Genomic DNA, 23,624 nt, shown 5'->3' on the forward strand with positions numbered 1-23,624 from the left:
CCTTTAGCCAGTCACGTAGTCCACTAGAGCAATGGATACAGATACATGTAGAGCCCAAGATTTATCCTAGTCACCAAGAGGACAGCTGAAGTACAATTTGTACATATTCCTAAGACCGGCCTTATTTGGGCAACTTCTCACTTTTTTTGTTGATACCATAAAATAAACAAAACACAACAAACATGCAAACGCACAGAGCATCAGATAGTAAAACAAAATAACTTCAAAGTACAACTTCTCTGAAAGCCAGGTTATTGCGTCTACAATCTAAAAACTAGTTAGGGACTAAGACACAAGAAATAATAATCCATTTATTAATATTAATATTTCTATAATAGACATGATTTATTAATAAGGTGCCAGCTAAGGATCATTTTGATCTGCTGGAATGTACGAGAGGATCAGGCTACTCACATAATAGCAGACAGTAATAGATAGTAATAGAAATATTTCTCCAGTATGCCTATTGTATTCATAAACTCTCTTCCACCAGCTGATAGACATGCAAGAAACATGAAACAAGAAACACCTTCAGATGCTGAGAAGATGGTGACAATAATCCAGCACACAATACTCTCTGGATTTTCAGGACTGTGTGTCACTATGATAGTAATGATCGTTGAGATTTAGAAAGCAAAGGAGAGCATCTTCTTCCTGTGTTTGAGTGGAACTAAATGTACTTTTAATGGGATCTAAGATTTCAGACATAACATGTCTAATGCTTACAATAGTAATAATAAGTGACCCGATGCCGGAGAGGAGGAGCAGATGGGGCAAGGCGTTGGAAATAACCTTCTTTATAAAAATGAAGATTTTGTGATTGAACCTGGTAATTTTGGTGCAGTAACAAGCATAGAGCCAGGTCATTGGCCAATAGCTGAAGCATATGGTAAAAATTAGAGGAAAGATCACAACAATATAAGCTTATGAATAAAAAGATTTTGGGAAATTATAGCAAATTTCATAGGTAGTCAGTGTACATTGCATCAAGATTTTAGAGATCCCAATGGCAAGATGAATAAGGTCAGCTTGGTTGGTCTTCATGTCATTTATGAGGCTCCTTCTAGTTTGCAGTATGATGGACGTATTTAAAAAAAATTAAGTCTCCACAAGACAGATAACTGACAAAGTGATTCAAAAAGGGGACAATTGGTCTGATTTTTGCTATCACAATCAGTTTTTACGATACAGGGCACCCTCCATTTTTGTCAAAAAAAAAAAAAAAATTTAAATACAATGAAATAATAATGAAATAATAACTTGAATGTACTGTGTATTTACATTTCTTTTATTCAAACACAGGATTTATTGTTACTATTTATGACTTTTTTTTTAACAATAAAACATTTGAAAATTAATTGGCTAAGCAGTTAAGGTAAAAATTTACACTTATAGCTTTTCCTGGAGTGCTCAGTGTTTGGACAATCCCGCCGGATGCTCCAACAATAGTCAGCCATCATATGTACATCCCATCTACCCTGATAACGTCCTTCCATGACCTTCAGATCTTGGGGGAATCATTCACCTTGCTCATCACTGACTGCACCAAGGTTTTTCGGGAAGTTAGAAAGATGGCCATGCAGAAAATGCACCTTGATGCTCATATTGCAACCAAACATTTTGTATCTCTCCAAGAGTTTCTGGACAATTTCTGTGTAATTATTTGCTTATGTGTTTCCAGAAAAAATCCTTGACAATGGCTTTGAATGATAACCAAGCATTCTTTTCCACTTCTGACATTGTCCTGATGTAATGTTCATCTTTGATGAGCTGCCAAATCTGTGGACCATCAAAAACACCGGCTTTTATATTTTCAAATGACCGGCTAGGAAATGCCAAAATAAGGTATTTGGAACATTCTCCTTCAGTTGGCAAAGCTTTAATGAACTTCTTCATCAGACCCAGTTTCATGTGCAGAGGCAGGAATATAATAATATTTCTATCAATATATATTTCTATCACAGTGGCCCATGTAGAATGTTTGGATCTCCTGGTTTTAGGGCAGATCTTGGAGGACAATTCCTTTCCACCCAATGCCTCTCACAAGCTCTGCTGTCCCACATGCACAGATAACAGGGATACTTGGTGTATCCGCATTGCTGACCAAGAAGGAAGCATAACATTTTAAGGTCAACACAGATGACCCAATTGTGTTGGTGATATTGCAACAACTCAATGACTCTCTTTATGTCTGCATATTCGGCGCAAAGAGAAACTGAATGGCCAATTGGGACTGACCCAAATATATTGCTATTGTGAAGGAGGACACACTTTAAGCTCCTGTTTGAGCTATTGATAAATAGTCGCCATTAAAGTGGGATATAGTTTGGAATTCCCAATTCTTCCATTAAACCATGCAGTCTTGATGCTAGGAGTTCTGAAGCCTTCTTCAATAGTCCCAAATCACTCAACGCATGCTGATCAAATCCCTTACGAACAGAGTCCTCAAACTCTTCATCATTGTTGTCACCTAGTTCATCACCATAATCATGTTCTTCAAGAGAGGAAGTGTAACCGGCACTGGGATTTCATCTGAATGAGCACTGGGCGTATAGCCGATGGTAGACTAGGATACTCTATGTTACGTTTATTTTTCTTATATTCTGAATTGTTATATCCTGAAGTTTTCACTATACAAAAGTAACAATCACTGAAATGATCTCCTGGCTCTCACCAAACCATAGGTATACCAAATGGCATCTTATCACGTGTTCCCTTTATCCAAATCCGTAAACCCTCCACACACTGCACACCATGAGGGGCCCCAGACTTATCCTGATCACCAAGTTTAACTTTGAAATATGCCAAATAGGCTTGCTCTACAAATGTGCTGATATTCACCCTTTGACTGGGAATGGTGAAACTGCCACAGATATAACAAAATGAATCAGGGTTGTTTAGGTACGAGACGAGAAACAGCAGACAGAGAGCCAGACATGATCTGAAAGAAAGGAAATACGTGTGTAAGTAGAAAAATACATTTTTCTTAACACGTAGAGCAACGCACAACCTCTGACCACACTGTCTTGTGTGTAAATTAATAGACTATACAAATCTAAGCTACAGTATTCACATTAATATAGGTGGTAGAGGAGGTAGAAGACCTGACATGATAGAAGAAAACTAACTGCACTTTCAGAATCAGCATACCTATTTTAGTGTAAATAAGCTGAAAAATTGACGTCAACAAGAAATGTGTTCAAAATTGTTCCCCAGTGTAATATGTGTATACATTGCAGCCTGCGGGTAAATTAAAGTATAAATTCTTTCCTTATCCATGTTTTACCAGATTAAAAGGCAAACATCTTGTGTCTGAAATATGATTTGTATTTGTTCAGATGATATAGTTATATACAATGTAATCTTTAAATCTAAGAATAAATTATTTTCTTATCTCTCCGTGTTACTATATTTTTCATGTGTCCCAAATATGATTTGTATATGTTCAGATGATTTAGTTCTGGTACATGGATTAGATTTCATGGATCACAACTAATCTGCCTTTATAGAAATAGCAACGTCCATATATGTGTTCTCAATAAACAGATGGGTAGTTAGAAAGTACAGAGGGAAACTTTCAAATCCTATTCACCTTAGGGTTTGGAATTGATAATATGAATTAATTAAAAATAATTAATAATATATATTAAATAAATAATACATAAAATTGTTTAATTAGCAGAATGCAACAGGAAAATAAATGTACCCTTAATAAAATACACCAAGAAGCTAGTAACCCAATTATCAGAAATCTACAAAACAAGCTGTGTTCTTTGGACTTTACTGAGAGAAATAGACTAACATTTAGCTATGCAAGTATTTAGCAAAAGAGTTTGCTAAGAAGTAAAATATAGGTATTGGTATGAGAATGAATGGGGGAAGAAAGAGATGGATGGTAAAACTGCAGACAAATATTTGCAGAATCATTGACATATTTTTGCTAATTTATTGAGCTTTTAAAGTAAATGAACATCAAGCGTCATGTAAATCCCCCAAAGTATAAGAGATTAAAACAATGTAATATTAAATACCCCAATGTAGTATTAACTTTGTTAATGAAAGTCCTGGATAATGCAGCTGCAATCAATTGCAGAAACAATCCGCACATCAAAGTGATTTTTTAGCATAAAATTTTTTTAGCCATTGTTTCAAATTTTTGGAGACATTTTATTCACTTGAATGGTACCAATGGATTGCATCTTTTTCGGGATGAATATTTATATTAGTGAATACTTTTTATATGAATGGAATAAACTGTAGTTTACTGTTAACTGTAATGTTTCTAGTTTCTCTCACATCTACTTTTACACTACTAAGCAGAAATATATTTGTGTAACACCTGTATGCTATGAAAATATAAACTCTTGATAATGCTTGCAGGATTGTTCTGTTCTGTAGGTACCACTGGGCATTTTATAAATCTATTTATCTTACTATAACTTTCAAAATAAAATGCTTTAAGCAAAAATTCATCCATCCTAACTAATTGTCAGTGGTATTTTCTGAATAATAATGTTAACATGACACCTGCACTCCTGTTACTAAACTCATCAATCTGAGAATGAATAGATGGTGAAAAACGTACAATACTCCAAGACCTAATGTTAAAATTCTCAGTTTTATTGGGATTTAAGTTTTTTAATAAAAATAAACAATATTAGTTATGCAAAGTCCCCATACCATCAGATAATGAAATAAAGTAGCATTAAACACCTCGATCTAGTATTACCACAGTTACACAGTTATTACCAATTTTCTGAATTGCAAAAAACTTTAATCATTAGACTTCCATAATCTAAAATAGATGTCATTGTCAATTGATATTAAAAAATAGTATGGAACACAAACATCTGAAATGTTAAATATCACATATTAAATCGACTAAATCATATTCGATATGATAAAAATGGGGAATCAGTTAAGGAACATCTCTATCTACAAAGGAATACAAGAGCCCCAGGCTAATGACAATACACCAGAGAATATTAGAGGTTTTTCATGTAACTGTTCATTGTTTGATATAAATGAATCCCGTATGCTCTTCTTCTGAAAATGCTTATTTATTTTTGTAGCTCACTTTCCACATTCAAACAACCTTCCAGCTGATAACTATTTGAGAAACATGTTCCTCAGCTTGGGGCAGGCTTGAATAGGAATAGCACCTTCAGCTGCTGGGAAGGTGGTGACAAACATTAGAAAATCAATAATCTTCCTGCATTTGAGTGGAATTGTGTGCATTTTTCATGGGTTCCAAGATTTCAAACATAACACATCTAAGGTGTACAAGAACAAGACCAAGTGACCCTATGCCAGACAGGAGGGGCATAGTTGGAAATAAAGAAAGTTGGAAATGACTTTCCTTATGAAGACAAAATTTCTGTGATTGAACTTGGTAATATTGGTGCAGTAATGGGTGCAGAGCAAGGCCAATGGCTGGCGTATGCCAGAACCAGGCAATGGCTGAAGCGTATGAGAAAAAGAGGAAAAATCACAACTAAATAAACCTCTGAATAAAAAAAAAAATCTGGGAAACAAAAAGAAATATTATTGATAGCCAGTGGAATATGCATCAGGATGTTGTGATCCCCATGACAAGAGGAATGAGATCAACTTGATGGATCTTCACAACATGGTTGAAGCCATTTTTCCCAGTTTCCAGTATGATGCATGTATTTCAAAATAATTACAAATAATGAAATCAAAGTCTCCACAACACAGAAAAGTACCAATCAAAGTAGACATTTTGTGGTGCTGTTTCTGCTTTCTGTGCGGGTAATGGCTTTGCAATGTGTTTTTATTAATTAATGTTGGAGTTTTACCAATGCAAATAGCAACTGAGACTGGGGTTAGCTCAGAATGATTGAAATGCTACTAAGTTAGGAATGCGCTTATACACTGTTGTGAGTGTTGCATATCAAGTGAGTCTAGTGTCTAGTATACAAAGAGTGATTTGTTGTCCTCCCATATGTGTCTTGCAATAGGACNCCATATATGTGTTCTCAATAAACAGATGGGTAGTTAGAAAGTACAGAGGGAAACTTTCAAATCCTATTCACCTTAGGGTTTGGAATTGATAATATAAATTAATTAATACTAATAATAATATATATTAAATAAATAATACATACAATTGTTTAATTAGCAGAATGCAACAGGAAAATAAATGTACCCTTATTAAAATACACTAAGAAACTAGTAACCCAATTATCAGAAATCTACAAAACAAGCTGTGTTCTTTGGACTTTACAGAGAGAACTAGACTAACATTTAGCTACGCAAGTATTAGCAAAAGAGTTTGCTAAGATGTAAAATATAGTTATTGGTATGAGAATGAATGGGGGAAGAAATAGATGGATGGTAAAACTGCAGACAAATAATTTGCAGAATCATTGACATATTTTTGCTATTTTATTGAGCTTTTAAAATACATGAACATCAAGCTGTCATGCAAATCCCCCACAGTATAAGAAAATAAAACAATGTAATAATAAATAACCCAATGTAGTATTAACTTTGTTAACGAAAATCCTGGATAATGCAGCTGCAATCAATTGCAGAAACAATCCGCACATCAAAGTGATTTTTTAGCATAAACATTTTTTAGCAATTGTTTCAAATTTTTGGAGACGTTTTATTCACTTGAATGGTACCAATGGATTGGATCTTTTTTCGGAATGAATATTTATATTAGTGAATACTTTTTATATGAATGGAATAAACTGTAGTTTACTGTTAAGTGTAATGTTTTTAGTTTCTCTCACATCTACTTTTACACTACTAAGCAGAAATATATTTAATTTGTGTAACACCTGTATGCTATGAAAATATAATCTGAATTGCTTGATTCCAATGATCGGCAAAAAACTCTTGATAATGCTTGCAGGATTGTTCTGTTCTGTAGGTACCACTGGGCATTTTATAACTCTATTCATCTTACTATAACTTTCAAAATAAAATGCTTTAAGCAAAAGTTCATCCATCCTAACTAATTGTCAGTGGTATTTTCTGATTATTAATGTTTACATGACACCTGCACTCCTGTTACTAAACTCATCAATCTGAGAATGAACACATGGTGAAAGACATACAATACTCCAAGACCTAATGCAAGAATTCTCAGTTTTATTAGGATTTAAGTTTTTTAATAAAAATAAACAATAATAGTTATGCAAAGTCCCCAATACCATCAGATAACAAAATAAAGTAGCATTAAACACCTCAATCTAGTATTACCACAGTTACATAAAAATTACCAATGTGCCAGACAGGAGGGGCATAGTTGGAAATAAAGAAAGTTGGAAACGACTTTCCTTATGAAGACAAAGATTCTGTGATTGAACCTGGTAATATTGGTGCAGTAACGGGCACAGAGCCAGGCCATGAGCCAATAGCTGAAGCGTATGAGAAACAAAAGAGGAAAAATCACAACTAAATAAACCTCTGAATAAAAAAAAAAATCTGGGAAACAAAAAGAAATATTATTGATTGCCAGTGGAATATGTGTCAGGATGTTGGTGATCCCCATGACAAGATGAATGAGATCAACTTGATGGATCTTCACAACATGGTTGAAACCATTTTTCCCAGTTTCCAGTATGATGCATGTATTTCAAAATAATTACAAATAATGAAATCAAAGTCTTCGCAACACAGAAAAGTACCAATCAAAGTAGACATTTTGTGGTGCTGTCTCTGCTTTCTGTGCTGGTAATGGCTTTGCAATGTGTTTTTATTAATTAATGTTGGAGTTTTACCAATGCAAATAGCAACTGAGACTGGGGTTAGCTCAGAATGATAGAAATGCTACTAAGTTAGGAATGCGACTATACACTGTTGTGAGTGTTGCATATCAAGTGAGTCTAGTGTCTAGTATACAAAGAGTGATTTGTTGTCCTCCCATATGTGTCTTGCAATAGGACTGTACGCAATTTATACAAGGACCTATATATCCCTTGTCAACAAGTATTTTGGCAAAGTAGATGCTTCATGGGTAAACAATAGAATATAGTACATATATTACACAAGAAAAAAATCAAAAACTATTGTATGCTATTTGAATGAAGGACACAAGATAACCTAAAATGGTAGAATTATATACAGTAATTGGTGTTGTATGCCAATGTAGGAAAATGGAAATGTTATTGTATATAATGTTTTGGAAATGAGAAGTAAAGTAACATGTTCACAGGGTGGGTGTTCAAAGAGTAAATACCAGCACCTTTGAAAAACAGAACTAGGGATGAGCGAGTGAGATTTTTAAGTTCGGGCCTTTTTCTCGCTTACCGAACATATCAGCAAGAACGGCCTTGCGATTGATTGTTAGGTCGTGTTTGCAGGGGTACTGAACTCATATGACCTCTCAATGAAGATTATTAATTGAGAGATCATATGAGTTCAGTAGTACGCATGCGGTACGTGCCTCCAATCAGCTGTGACCGCAGGTTCTCACGGTGCAGGTTCCCACGCTCCCTGGACTGTACCTATCATTGATACGTTCTTTTCTCACACTACCTTATATTTATTAGGAAACAAGTAATAGAGAACAAATTACATTTTTATTAAGATATTATTTTTTTCATGGTCAATTGTATTGTTTTTTGCAATAGAGGGTTTGCCTAAAGGTTTTTTTAAATCTTTTTTTTGTAAAAATGGTCCTGGAAGGGGTAACCATAGATGGGATCATAGAACTCATTGAAACAGTCTTCTATGTGATTCTTGCTTTACTAATCCAGCACTGTTGAAACATTTTGAACTGCCAGTGTTTTGGGTCTTGCAAGCATGCCGTACAGCATGCAGAACACTTCTATACCCAAGAAAATAATAATCCCACCCTTACTAACCCCATAATCCCAGCCATCCACCCCATAAGCAACGAGCTACATGAGGCAATCAAAAAATGAATACTAAAAATCAACTTTGCACACCCCTCCTTTTTATTCATGTTGACTATGCTATAAAAAATATTCTATAAAAAATAAATAAATCAAGTTTGCATAAAACCCTTGATCTAGATTGTAAAACCCTTGGATACATGGAGATTTCAGGAATAATATTAAATAACACATGTCATTGTATAACCCTAAAATAAAAAGACTTGGGACACAATCTTGCACAATGGCATTTTGTATGTATTTTTGTGTTTATTTGTCTCCTGCAATTCTACTAATGGAGTCATTGGTCTGAGACTGAATAAAAGGATGAATAAATTGCACACACATATTTTGGAGAGACTTTGCCATGTATTTGTATTGAGATTTAGAAAACAATAATTGAACAGTAAACTGTCATGCAAAGCTTCCACACCAATAGAAAAGCAAATAACCCAATCTAGGCTTATTTTTTTTTATTTAAACCAAATTATATCTGCTAAATATCAAAATTTAGAAGTAAGTCTAATGTATAAGAGTCATATAGAAATAATAAGGTGTCAATTAAGGAACACCTCTGATTGCAAAGGAGGTGGAGTTCCCCAATCTGCTCATAGTATGTAAGAGATGAAACCCCAACTCTCGCTTCTATTTCTTTTTAAATGTATTTTCAAGGCTCACTTCCCACATCCCAGCAATCCTCCAGCTGATAGCCATGTAAGAAACAAGTTCCTCAGCTTGGGGCTGGTCTGGTTCAGAATGGCACCTTCAGCTGTTGGGAAGATGGCGATCATAACCCAGCAGACAACACTGATTGGGTTTTTAAGACTGCACGATGTTGTGACAGTAAAGTTTGCTGATATGTAGACAAAAATAAAAAGATGACGCAGCAGCAACATTGTTCTTGCAGCATTGACGTGGACCTGAACTTTCTGCTTGAAATCAGAAGCGGCTTTGTTCATGTTCCTGATGTGTGTTAGAAGTGAGGGCACGGTGACCACGAGAGAGGTGACAATAACAATGAATAGGCAAAAATAGTCAAGAGATATGAAAAAAGTTTCATATAAGTTATAAAATACATCTAGTTTACTAATTTTATTGGAATTAAATGCACCTTTCATGTAATCAGAGAAACCAGACACGATACACCTACAGTGAATAAAACCAAGTGACCCGACGCTGGACAGGAGGAGCAGATGGGGAAAGAAGTCGAAAATGACCTTCTTTATGGAAATAAAGATTCTGTGACCTGGCAATATTGTCTCAGTAAGAGGATCAGGTAGGGAATTTGTTTACACAAAAATTTTTTACTGTTGTTCTAGAGTGATCTCTTATCCTCCTTTCAACTCTAACAAATCAGATGTGTCCTAAAACAATAAAATGTATATATTTAAAAAATGATGATATAATCATCCCCAATGTTTGAGGGACCCTCTGTTAGGATGTATTGCCCCTAGATTAGTTTTGTGTATAGTCTGTAGTAAATCTGAGTCTTCCTACACTCTGGTAAGTGCTTGTGCCAGTAGTCCACGAAGCTAAATGTATGAATATTTTAATTGATAAATGTTTGGAACAACTTTCCTATTTCACATTGACTTATGCCAAGTGGCAGTTGCTAATAGAAGCTATTTTTATATTTCTTTTACTACCCCATGAAGTCCCATTTGAAGGAATTATCTCACTTGCCTTGTTTTAACCCACAACAGGTCACAAATACAGAATTATGGAAGCATAGTTTATCAGTATCCAGCTCATTCCCATTCTGTTTCTATGATTTACTTACACTGTAAATTTACTAAACTATCCTCACACAAAAACATTAGTAAAACCAAAAACTCCATAATTATTCATGAGAAGTGATATTCATCAGACAACCTCACAAAAATCAACAAAAATAGATTTTCAAGCTTTGTGTTGTTTAATTGATACTAATAAATAATATCCTATATTTTATTATAGTAAATATGAACATATAAAATGATGCAATCACTATGTGCACAAAAAAATAGGAACAAAGTCAATGCGAACAATCTGTATAGGTATTGTTCGCAGTGGTTTTTATAATCCGGTTTAACATGGGAGGAGAAGATGCTCATCATAATGAATGTTGCTCTCCAAGCTGCAGTAAGACCCATTCACCATGGCAGTGTCTGGCTCCCCGTGTTGCACTAATTCACATCAGACCTCCCATGTTGCTTCCAAGGTCCCATGTCTATAGTGAAACAACTTTACTGCTATTTGTTCCTATTAGTTGCTTCAAGTTCTGTCCCCAAAAGTTCTGTCCCCATCTAACTAACTTTTTAACAGAAAGTAACACCTTGTGTTGCTATGCTCCACCTTTAAGTTGCGCTGACACTCCTCTGAAGAGGACGGAGACTTGCATGGCCACCATTTGTTTAACGATTTTTCTTAAGAGATATATCTGAACTTGAAATTAATCTCAGATTTTGAATTGACTCCAAATGAAACTATGCAACCACTGCAAGTGAAATAATGGAAGTTATTTCTAGTTATATGTTTGTTTGTTTTTCCAGCGTTCTGTACAAAACGTGTTTGTTTTCTCATATTGTGATTGTTAACCAAGTGAAATCACAGCAATTAGTTCAAGTATTACACAGGCAATATTTTCTCATTGTTGCAAAAAGTTTGCATTTCTTACATTAATGCTATTAGAAAATGAATTCAAACCACCACCCATACTGTGCAAGGTTCTGAAAATTTGCTAGGAAAACCATATCTATTGTAGAAAATGATAGAATCAAGAAAATTAAATTTTCTGTTAACTATTACTGCGCTGATATAGATACTTCCTTTTCTGGTTATAATATCTTCTTTGTTTAGAACAACCATCACCCTATTTTCCATTTCTAAATATTAATTTGATATTTGGGTATCATAAGTGTTAGGGAAACCTCTATAGTTCATTAGAATGCATTTGTCCAGATTGCTGTCTAAGTAATGTATTCTCTGTGTACATGTAATAAATATAAATTATTTATTTAACTAATTCATAACCCAGTCACATTTTAAGAGTCCTGATTTGGACTCCCAAATTCCAGTTAACATTATCTCTACCTTAAATTGTAGAAATTACATATCTAAAGTGAACAAAAACAAGATCACCTGAACCAATACTAGACAGGAGGAAAAAAGTAATTGTGCTGTTTTACTAATGCAAATTACCTCCAAACCCATAATAATCTCATTAGACTGCCGCTGTGCTATTAAAATATTACCTGACATGCTTTTTTCCATTAATCTGGAATGTAAAACCCTTAGATACATAATGCAGGATAAAGGGAAGTTTTGATCTGTAAGTTACCCTGGAGGTTGTAAAAAAAAGACTTCGTACAAATTATTTTCCATTTTAGTACGTTAATGGTGGAACATTATGTTCAATAATGTATGTGTGATATGTAGTTCTGCTCCTGAAGTCTTTGGTCAGAGAATGAATGGGTGATGGAATTGAGAGTTAATAAAATATTACACACCTAACTATGAACACTGGCAAAAAAAATACAAATTCAGATAATAAAACAATGAAACAATAAATATTACAATAAACCATCAGACCAATCCAGTTTAACACAGCTACACCATAATGCATAAAATAGATAGGAACACCAGAAATAATAAAAAATGCATTAAAATAATTCAAGAATGTAAAATGCCTGTTGTAGTAAAAATATGGAGAGAGAATACCAAGCATGCTAAATATACGGTTACTTTTCTAGAAATGTTAAAGTCATTCCTTATTATCAGAACCAGCCAGCCAATAGTTGCCCAATAAAGGATAATTATTAGTAACAATAAGTTGTTTAGGTGATGCAGATGTGAGGTGGAGTATCCAACATTTTGTGTAAAAATTAGATTTTTTGTTTATCATAGAAGGGAAGTAGACTACAGTGCAGCCAAATAAACATGAATAAATAATGAGGCCTCAGCTAAGGAACACCTTTATCTGCAAAAAATAGAGGCTCAGATGATACCAGAGACTTTTGGACATCTATCAACAGTCAGCCCATTGTATGTAAGAGAGGAACCCCCCAAAGCTTGCTTTTTTTATTATTTTGATATATTATTTTTAAGTCTCACTTTCTGCACCCAAGCAAGCCTCCAGCTGATAGCCATGTAAGAAACATGTTCCTCAGCTTGGGGTTGGCTTGGATAAGAATGGCACCTTCAGCTGTCGGGAACATGGTGATCATAACCCAGCTGACCACAACCACTATATTTTCAAGACTGTACGTTTTTGTGAGAGTAGTGATTGTTGAGATGTAGAAAGCAATGGAAAGTAAAAGGAGCAGCATTAATGTTCTTGCAGCATTGACATGGAGCTGAATATTTTGCCTAAAATCAGAACCGGCCTTGTTCATGTTCCAGATGTGTGTTAGAAGGGAGGACACAGTGACCATGAGAGAGGTGACAATAATAAAAAATGGGAAGAAATAGTCCAGCGAAATTATTAGTGTTTCAGAAAAGTTATAAAATGCACCTAGCTGACTTTTTTTCGTGGCATTAAATGCTCCCTTCATGCAACCTGAGAAATCATACATGACACATTTAAACTGTATGAGAGTAAAACCCAGTGACCAGATAACAGATAAGAGGAGCAGATGGGGTAAGAAGTTGCAAATAACTTTCTTTATGAAGATGAAGATTCTGTGATTGAATCTGGTGATAACGGTGCAGTAACAAGCACAGAGCCAGGCCATGGGCCAGTAGGTGAAGCGTATGAAAAAAAGAAGAGGAAACACGACAATGAGATGAATTGAATCATAAAATTCGAGAAACCAAAATAAAATGTGATCAACAGTCAGTAGACTTTGCATCAAGATGTTAGTGATTCCCATGACAAGATGAATAAGGTCGAATCGGTTGGTCTTCACACCATTGATGAGGCTTTTCCAGGTTCCCAGTATGATGCATGTATTTAAAAAAAATGAAGTCATAGTCTCCACAAGACAGGTGACTAGTAAAGTAATTAACAATGGAGACATTTTGTGTTGCTGCTTCTCTGCTCTCTGTGCTGGTAATGGCTTTGCGGCTTGTAGTTATCTTACATTCATGTTTGGAGTCTGACCAATGCAAATAGCCCCTTTGCCTTAGTTCAGGTGCAACAGTAATACTACTAAGGAAGAGATTTTGTTTCTACATTATTATTTAACTGTAGTGTATCAAGAGTGATTTGTTGGCCTCTTTCAGCTCCAGTAGCATGTAGCTTGTATACATCATAAAGGGGATATATATTTTTTAAGTATGGAAAAATGTGGAACTTTGAATAGATTTGAAGTAAACCTACAAATGCCAAAATATCTCAGTGGCTTTGGATTTGTTTTCCTTACAAGAGATTATCTCCAGAGTTTGTATTCAGTCTAATTCATACCCCCACTGTGCCAATATGGCAATGGTCACAGTTCCTCAATGATGGTTTTGTATTTGTAATTGCATGCACATTAATAATAAGATTGTGTAGGTAACACAAAGGTGGGGTAGAGATAAATTTCCAAAATTTTACTAAAATTACTTATCTCAGAAGGGTTTATGTAGACTACATTGTACCCAAATATAGGTTATATTGCCAGTGCCTGTTTCACATATCCAACGCGTGGTAGGGTTTCTTCGGATTGAATTATTGGAGATCTGTAGGACATCTATACTATCTGGAACCTAAAAACACATTCTCGTTGCCTACTAGAAAGATACATTATTCAAAGGGCTTGGTGTTCTATTGAGAGTAGAGGGTGGTTTGAGTTTTTGAGTGTATTAAGGAAAGCTGACAATTGACAATTTGCTAGCAAAAAGATTTACACAGCAAGAAAAACATCCAAGTTCACTAAAGAGCAAACACTGCGGTGCCATAGAATCATGAATATGGACCACAATAATGTTTATTAAAGTGCTATCTTCTATATTTTTTTATAGTAACAACCTTACACCTGAGGACATGATCCCTATTATTTGCCTTTGTGAAAATGATAAACAAACTTTATTCTGACCTTGGTGGAACATTGTGATAAACTTCATTTATCCACACAATCATAGAGATCGCCTCATGTATCCTTGAGTAAATGATTCTTTTTTTATTCTCTATAATACTAATTTCATTGAAGCCCCCCATGCTAATCGGTATATAACCCTTGATACTTTCATTATCTTTTGCCTATCAGATAACTAATCTGAGGCCATCCATAATCTTCAAAACTGTCCTACTCACAGTTCATCCATCCCATCAAGAACCAAGTAGGTGACATGAATTTACTTTTTAAACTGTATACGCATAATATTAAAATGTCATTAATTCACACTGTAAGCTATCATTAAGATAGAATGTTTAACATATTCATACCTAGGACTAACACACACAGCCTAACACCTAACAACTCATATATACCCCATAACACAATGGACATTCCAATGGTTTTATCAACATTTTTGTGTTCCCATATGCTACTATGGACGATTCGCTATCATCAAATAATGTAAGCCAGTTTGTAATGTATATTGTCCTTATACTATTTTAGGTGGTCATTCAATTATAATTATTATTGTACTACATATGATGTGTATATTGTATATACGCGTTGGGATACCAGACGTTAAACTATTGATGTAATCAAGTACTTACTGTTTCACAATGGATTAGTATTTCTGTTGTCTAGTATGACCACCTTAGCCCTATGGTATTTAATGAGAGTGGGTAACTTTGACTATACATATATATATATATATATATATAATATTACATGAAATTTACATAAAGCAATACATATATATATATATATATTGCTTTATGTAAATTTCATGTTGCAGTACTGAAATACAATTTTATGAATAAGCCACACAAAACCCCTGGTCTTCTTTCTATAATTAAACATCTACCAGACATCATCATACATCCTTCACCAGTCTAGTCTGCCCACTGTAAGTAAAATATAAACCCCCAATGCTCCCTTCCTCTTTTTTTTTATTTCAAGGTTCACTTACCACTTCCAAGCAACTCTCCATCTGATAGCCATGTAAGAAGCATGTTCCTCAGCTTGGGGCTGGCCTGGATCAGAATGTCACCTTCTGCTGTTGGGAAGATGGTGATCATAACCCAGCAGACCACACTAATTAGATTTTGAAGACCATATGGCGTTGTGACAGTAACGATTGGTGAGATGTAGAAAAAAATAGAAAGTAGAAGGAGCATCATTGTTCTTGCAGCATTAACATGGACCTGAATATTCTGCTTAATATCAGAACCGGCCTTGTTCATGTTCCAGATGTGTGTTAGAAGAGAGGACACCATGACCATAAGAGATGACAATAATAAGAAATGTGAAGAAATAGTCAAGAGATACAAATAGCATTTCTGAAATGTTATAAAATACTTAAAGCGGCCTTATTTTTTCTGTGGCAATAAATGCACCTTTCATATTATCTGGGAAATTAAACATGGCGCGTCTAAAGTGGACAAGAGTAAGACTAAGTGATCCAATGCCAGACAGGAGGAGCAAATGGGGTAAGAATTTGGAAATAACTTTCTTTATGAAGATTCTGTGATAGCGGTAGCGGTAGGGAATTTGTTTATATAATATTATTTTACTGTTGTATATCAAGGTATGATAATTTTAGTTGATAAATATTTGGAACCACTTTTCATTAGTTTTCAATCTTTTGGTTGACCTATGCCCAACGGTAGCTGCTGATAGAATATGATAATCATTCTATTCAGTGTATAGGATGTTGGGGAATTTTGTTTTGTATTCTAGGTGATGAGGGGTGTTTCATCTGGATACTTGATCATTCCTATGTGTGGTGGTGTGTGAGGAGAGCTAAGCAAGGCCTTATGGACGCCAGATTAGTTTGCTGAGGGACGAGACTACAGTGCAATGAATTTGAGTGCCAGGGATGGTGGACCTTGAGATTTTTTACGTTTGGAAAAGCCTCCTGGGATGGTGATGGTCGGTCACGCCAGGGGCAATGATTTCATTCACTGTTTAATAAGGGAACTGAATAAGGACATTGAGTTGACTTTCAATTTTTATGGTTGACATTTCCGGGCATGGTTATTGTTTGGTTGGATATTGTTGCATGTTAGAGGTGATGGGTGTGTGGAATGACTGAACAAGGCTCGGATAAAGGTAAATATGAAGATGGGTTGCTTAGTCGCCAAGAATGGGGGCATAGTAGTTCGCCTTGAGAAGCTGGACAAGGAACCTTGGAGATATTTGGACAGGGATGGAGTGCATCTCAAAGTCATTTGGATGGACCAGTGTTTTTGGGGTTTAAAGAATGGATTACAATGAGCATTGGTGGTGTGGAGGAGAGCTCAAGCGTGAGGAGTCTTGCTTGGAGCACTGTGGCGGTTACAGTCCTGGAGGGCAAGGGTCCTGGTGGTGTTTTGTAAACTGTGAGGGGGGAAAGATTGTTGATATGGGGTTCCCTAATTGGCGGAGCTAGGTGGCTGGGGGCCAGTATGAATGTGGTTGGCTTAGAGTATAATATTATCTGTAGTGAGAGGTGACAATATTAGGAAATGAGAAGAAATACTCCAGAGTAATGGATTAGATTTTTGAAATGTTTAAAAATGCTTTTAGTTTCTGTATTTGAGTGGAATTAAATGCACCTTTCATGGAGAACTGAGACATGAAATATCTAAAGTGGATAAGAGTAAGACCAAGTGAGCCGATGCTGGACAGAAAGAGTATATGAAGCAAGAAGTTGGAAATACCCTTCTTTATGAAGATGAGGATTCTGTGATTGAAGCTGGTGATATTGGTGCAGTAACAGGCACAGAGCCAGGCTAGGTGAAGCGTACGACAAAAAGATAAATAGAGACCACAACAAGATCAACCTCTGAACAATATAATTCTGAGAAACAAAAGTAAATGCTTTCAATGGTCAGTAAACATTGCATTGAGATGTTAGTGATACCCATAACAGGAAGAATAAGATTGACTTAGTGAATCTTTATGCCATTGATGAGTTTTTCCTGTTTCCAATTACAATGCATGTATTTAAAAATAATGAAATCAGAGTATAAGATAAAAGACCAACCAAGGAAATTGCCAAAGCTGACATATTGAGGTGCCGTTTCTTTGCTCTCTGTGCTGGTAATCTACTTGCAGTTTTCAATGATCTCAAGTTGGTGTTTGGAGTCTGACATATGCAAATAACCACTGAGATTTGGTTCATTTCAGGTGTTCACTGGATATGTTACTATAAGGAAGGGAATTTGTTTATGCATTTAAATTTAGCTGTTGTACTTCAAGAGTGATTTTCTGTCCTTCATGTTCTAGCGTCTTATGAATATCCTAAAACAGGGCTTTATGTGCATCACCCGGGGACCTATAAGTGATATAGTCCCCAATGTAGGGACCCTGTGATAAAGTGAAACTTAATATAGGCAAACAGTGTGAGCTGGCAGGTTCAATGGTATAGAAGGGACAGGCCCTATCTACCTGATCTCAATCCTTTTCTTGATTAATACAGATCCGCACACATGCATATGATGCCAGGCATTATGACATGTCCCTGGAATGAATGAACCCCTGCTCTCATGTGCTGGAGTTGCATAATTCAGGCTTGGACAATCAAGAATGCCAAAGGATGAGATCCCAGAAAAGAAAATGAAGATGCCAGTGATTGGGATTTAAAAATTTGCAATCATGCACGACTACAGACCTGACTACTCACATTTCTTGATAAAGTTAAGTTGGAATTTAGTGGGTGATGTCCCCACATTAGTTTTGTTTCTATTTTAAAAAGTTAGGCTGTAATAAGTCTAAGTTTCCTAAACTCAATTTCTTATGCCAGGTATTGGTAAGAAGTTATGTTGCACACATGGGATAATTTACTGACGTGATATATGCTATTTACATAGGAAAGTGAATTACTCCTTGCAAGATTAGTAAATCCAGGGAAAATTTAAATATTCCCAGCAATAAAATTTGAAAAAGAATTTGTTTGCAATTAGATGGTCTTGGTCAAATGTGCCTGTGTTTGGGTAGAATTGTAGCCAAATTCCAGTATCAGTGAAGTCAATAATGGAGGCAAATCATTCCGCCAATAGAATACAGACTACAGCTCAGCTAATTTAGCCAGCAAATAAAGCAGCAGGTACTCCTCCACCCTCAATCTTAAATAGGCTAAGGTCCTTCTTGGAAAAAAAAATGAGTTAGCGACCACCCTCTTCTATTCATTAATCCACATAACTTGTGTTTTTCCAAACAGTAAAGGAGCAAAAATCATGTAGCCCCTTTTGGCAAAAACCCAAAACCAGACTTCCATCTGCCCCCATTCTTGACAAGGGCTATCTTGGTGTCAGGAGGTCTCATGCCCACAACGTGACCCTGTGTTGTGGGGGACTATGGATGGAAAACCTTATTTGGAATCTGGAAAGCCCCTGTAATTGTTGTTGTGCTGCTGTTTTAACCTCCTTGGCGGTATCCCCGAGTGTGGGTTGGGGTAAATTTTATATACCAAAAGCGGTAACCCTGAGCCACACTTGGGCTAGGAAAAAAATCCTGCCTCCTCCTCCCGATCCAGCAGCATCCTCAGCGATCCCCAGCAGGCCTCTGCTTCACATACCCGGTGTGATTGATGTGGTGCTTGAAGCATCAGTACGCCGGGCGGGCATGACTTGCCGGGTAATTTAAATGCAGATAACATTGTAATCTGTTTTTAAAACAATGCTCACAGTGATAAAGTTATAAAAAATAAATCCAAATAATAAATAATAAATCCAAAACTTTATTCCATTATTGTACCCTTGTTTGGACAAATTTAAAAAAATGTTTTAATAAAGTTTATTTTAGTTATATAATTTGAAAGAGGAAGTGGGCGAATGGAGGGTATAGCAGCTCTCTACGGCAAATAGATGAAGATATATATATATTGATAAATTGTAAAATCACTTATTTAAATCACTAAAATCAATGTATTTCAAACAAGATATAAGATACAAATGTAAAAAAAAAACATACTGCTTTCAACACATAATTTCACAGTGCAATATGGTAGGCCTTTTAAATAAAGATTGAGGAATTAGGCAACTGTTCACTTCTTCAATCTATTATTTAAAAATCTAGACTTTATTTAAAAAAAATATGTGATTATTGATCAATATACAAAAAAACTTATACTTTGTAATTTGTAATTTACGAACTTAATTCAAGTTGTCATCTTAAACGTAGGAATTCTTTGAACAGTGTTTATTTCCAACTATCAGTATACAAATCATACCTAATACCGTCCAAGTAAGAACTGCTTTTCTATCATACCGGTACTATTGTTCCTTCTTAAATTTAAATTATTTCATAAACTCTAACTACATTTTCTGTAATAAATCACTGAAATATTAATTTCACTAGTTTTAACTTACGATTGGGACACATAGTAAACTCCTTATCACAACATCTTATAAGTTTGAATATGTTCTTTTTTTAAAAAATGTTGGCAATAAAAATCCTGCTGACACTATACTATTGTACCAGATACTAATGTACTAGATACATGCTTCCTAATATACTAGATGAATGTTTTCTAATAACTACCTTGTGTTAAATAAATGTTTAGATACTGGAACAAGTTATATATTCTTAAAAATGTTGTATTGAAATTGAAGGCAGGCGTACAATGATTAGGTATTGTTTAATTATCATTGTCGTTGATGTACAGAAATGTTTTATAACAATAATGAAAAAAGATTACTTATTCGATATATACTTACCTAGTAATAACAGTATAACAATCTCCTAGGGTCTCGACTGATCCCCTGAGGAAGCCCGGAAGGGCGAAACGTGTTGAGTGAGACCATAAGTGTATACATTTGAACTTGACCTACCATATTGCACTGTGAAACTAAGTGTTGAAACCAGTATAGTTTTTTTTTTACTTTGTATCTTATATCTTGTTTGAAATTCATTGATTTTAATTTAAATAAATGATTTTATATTATATCAAATCTATTTGTCTTAAAGAGCCACTATCCCCTTCATTCTCCCACCTCCCCTTTCAATTTTTACATGTTTTATGGCACTCCAACCATTAAGTAGAAAAATTCAACTTAGGGATTGGATTTCTTTCTCTTTCTTTTTTTCAAATATTTTATTTATAATTTTATTTATTATAATTTTTGATTTGTGTTTCAAACTTAATTATACCCGGGAGTTGTTCCGAAGAAATACAGGCCTAAAAAAATAACCCCCTAGTGGTAATCCCGAGTTTGACCCGGGTGGATTTAGTGTACCAAAAGCACTAACCCTGAGTCATACTCCGGGTAGCTTTAAACCAAAAAAAAAAACCCACTTACCTTGTTCTGTATCTGTCCCCAGGTGTCCTGCTGGTCCCTGCAGGTCCTAGGGACACGTTCTTCTCCTCCCCGATCTCCAGCTGCGAAGTGCAGATTTGATCTACGGAGTTTCCCGATGATGTTGGTACATGCGTCCGTGCAGCCGGGACTTAGCGGTGGGAAATATTATATTATATATAATTTATATGCTACTGTACACTTATATTACATGTTTTAATTTTTTTTACAGATTTTTTTATTTAAAGTTTATTATTGAATTTAATAACTGTATTACATTTTATTAAATTTTAAAGTTATGCCTAAGAATTATAGTCTACAATGTAAAATAAATTATATTCCATTTTTTATAAATGTTAAAAATTTTTGCATGGAAATTTGAACAGAATTAGAATGCTAGGGAGGTTAAACAACAAATTTTCATGCAAAACAATTTAACATATTTGACATAAAAATACGGACATAACTAGACATCCAGGTACTTTAATAATTTTTTATTGTTTTTTAAGCATGTAACAAATAATTAAAAAATAAAGTATAAATATTTATCTTAAAAGAATAAAAATTCACAAACAAGGACAATTTAGGATACAGAGTTATCATATTAGGAATATCAGTTCTTCAGGTACTAATTTGTTTAATGGATCAGAAGTATAGTCCTTAGTAGATGACAGGATAATGTTCCATCTTGGAAAGGAGTAAGAAGAGGTAAGAGGTTCTTCATCCTATTACATTTGCTCAAAAATATATATATTATATTTTATATCATATCAGGTAATATTTTTATTATAATATATACAAAGATTTAGACAACACACGAGAGGTATGGGGAAAAGATAAGGATGATGGGAGGTGTCCAGTTGAGTTTGGATTTTCACTTGTTTGTTGTTCAGAATTTCGAGTTTAAATTAAATTCAAAAGAACATAAAAGATAGAGGTTTGAGGCTTGTAGTGTTTATAAAAATGTATTTATTAATATACATTTGATTCATACATATTTATAATGACATCATCACGTATCATATCCCAAATCCTGTTACAAAATCACAGGATTGGGATATAACAGTATTCCTTACGTGTTCAGAAAATATGACCATTTCAGTCTATTTGACCCAACACGTTTCACCAACTGTGGCTTCCTCAGGATAAGAGGTTTTATTTGGGGACTGTACGGACTGGTGGATTCATAAATATACAAAAGAAAAATAAGTATATATAACAAATAGATAATGAAAATATCAAAACATAAATGCCTATATATAATATAAAGGTAAATTTCAAAGAAGCATATGACATGAGGAACATAAATCCTATGAATAAATGTTTAAACTGAGTGAAGTAGGAATATCGCCTATTACAACTATATAATAATCAAATCATTTGTATATGCAATTCCTATATGGATCATTTATATGGATTATATATATGTATTCTCTCAGGGAGATTTCAATTATGTGTAATAAACAGAAAAAGAAACATTTTTGTTTGTTTTTACTCACATGGGATTAGTAGTTTGAAATATGTGGGAATGTCAAAGTGGAAGAGCAGAGAGGATCAATTTAGTCAAAATATTGGTGCTAGAGAAACTAGCATACTGCTTCCCCTCCTAGTGTACAGATGAAGATCCAGTCCTTATGGGCGGATCATACAGCGGACAGAATCCGGTCACTTCAGATACAGGGGATTTACAGTTGACATTCAAAAATCCGGCAACCTCCAGACCTGAGGAGTGCAGAAATTTCAAAAATTCAAGATTTTTCAAGATTATGGCCCTGATTCATCAACGAAATGTGCGTACGCTCGACACGCGTAAATATGCGCCTGACGGCGAAGTCTATTACCGCGAGTCGGGCCCGAGTTCTTGTGAACTCACCTGCCACTTTCCCTGCAAAGATCGCAGATGCGCCAATTAAGGCGATTAATTTTCAGCTGCACAATTCAGGAGCTTTTAACCTCAATTATGGTGGTAGCAATTAATTAGCACACACCTGCGCGCTGTTCTGTGTTCTCCGGTCTATTTTACAGGTCAGTTTGACTCTTTAATGCTTGATTTTTTTTTTTTTTTGGAAGTGTTACTTTTTTATGTTACATTCTACTCCATCACAAACTTCTTCATTTATAGTTACATTTGTTGCACTTCTTGTTACTCTTTCTTTTGGTTGCAACACTGCAAACTAATTTCTATCAAACTGAATATATACAAGGTGGCACTTTCAAATATGTCATCACACAATAGTATGAGTGTAAAAAATATGTGAACAAACATTTGTGACCTCTATATTTCAATTATATTATATTAAAGGCTTATAGGCAAACATGTTATAATACATGTATTGAGGAACATTTAGTGATTTCACTTACGTGTGTATATCAAAATACATTTAAATATATACAAATACATATGCATTTTAATTAGTACTATTTTAATTAAGACTGGTGTGTGTGTGTGTGTGTGTGTG

The 23,624-nt window shown here is 34.9% G+C and overlaps 1 protein-coding gene across 1 annotated transcript in view; it reads right to left on the bottom strand.

The window, feature by feature from the left end:
* The window catches only part of LOC140334633 (taste receptor type 2 member 4-like), a 54,646-nt gene extending 38,485 nt beyond the window's left edge, over positions 1–16,161 (bottom strand). The window contains exon 1 of the mRNA XM_072416871.1: positions 15,855–16,161. Within this exon, the coding sequence (XP_072272972.1) occupies positions 15,855–16,161 (307 nt within the window). The remainder of the gene's footprint in view (positions 1–15,854) is intronic.
* Between the last annotated feature and the right edge of the window lie 7,463 nt (positions 16,162–23,624).

This window comes from Pyxicephalus adspersus, chromosome 7, assembly GCF_032062135.1.
Source record: "Pyxicephalus adspersus chromosome 7, UCB_Pads_2.0, whole genome shotgun sequence".
Lineage (NCBI taxonomy): Eukaryota > Metazoa > Chordata > Amphibia > Anura > Pyxicephalidae > Pyxicephalus > Pyxicephalus adspersus.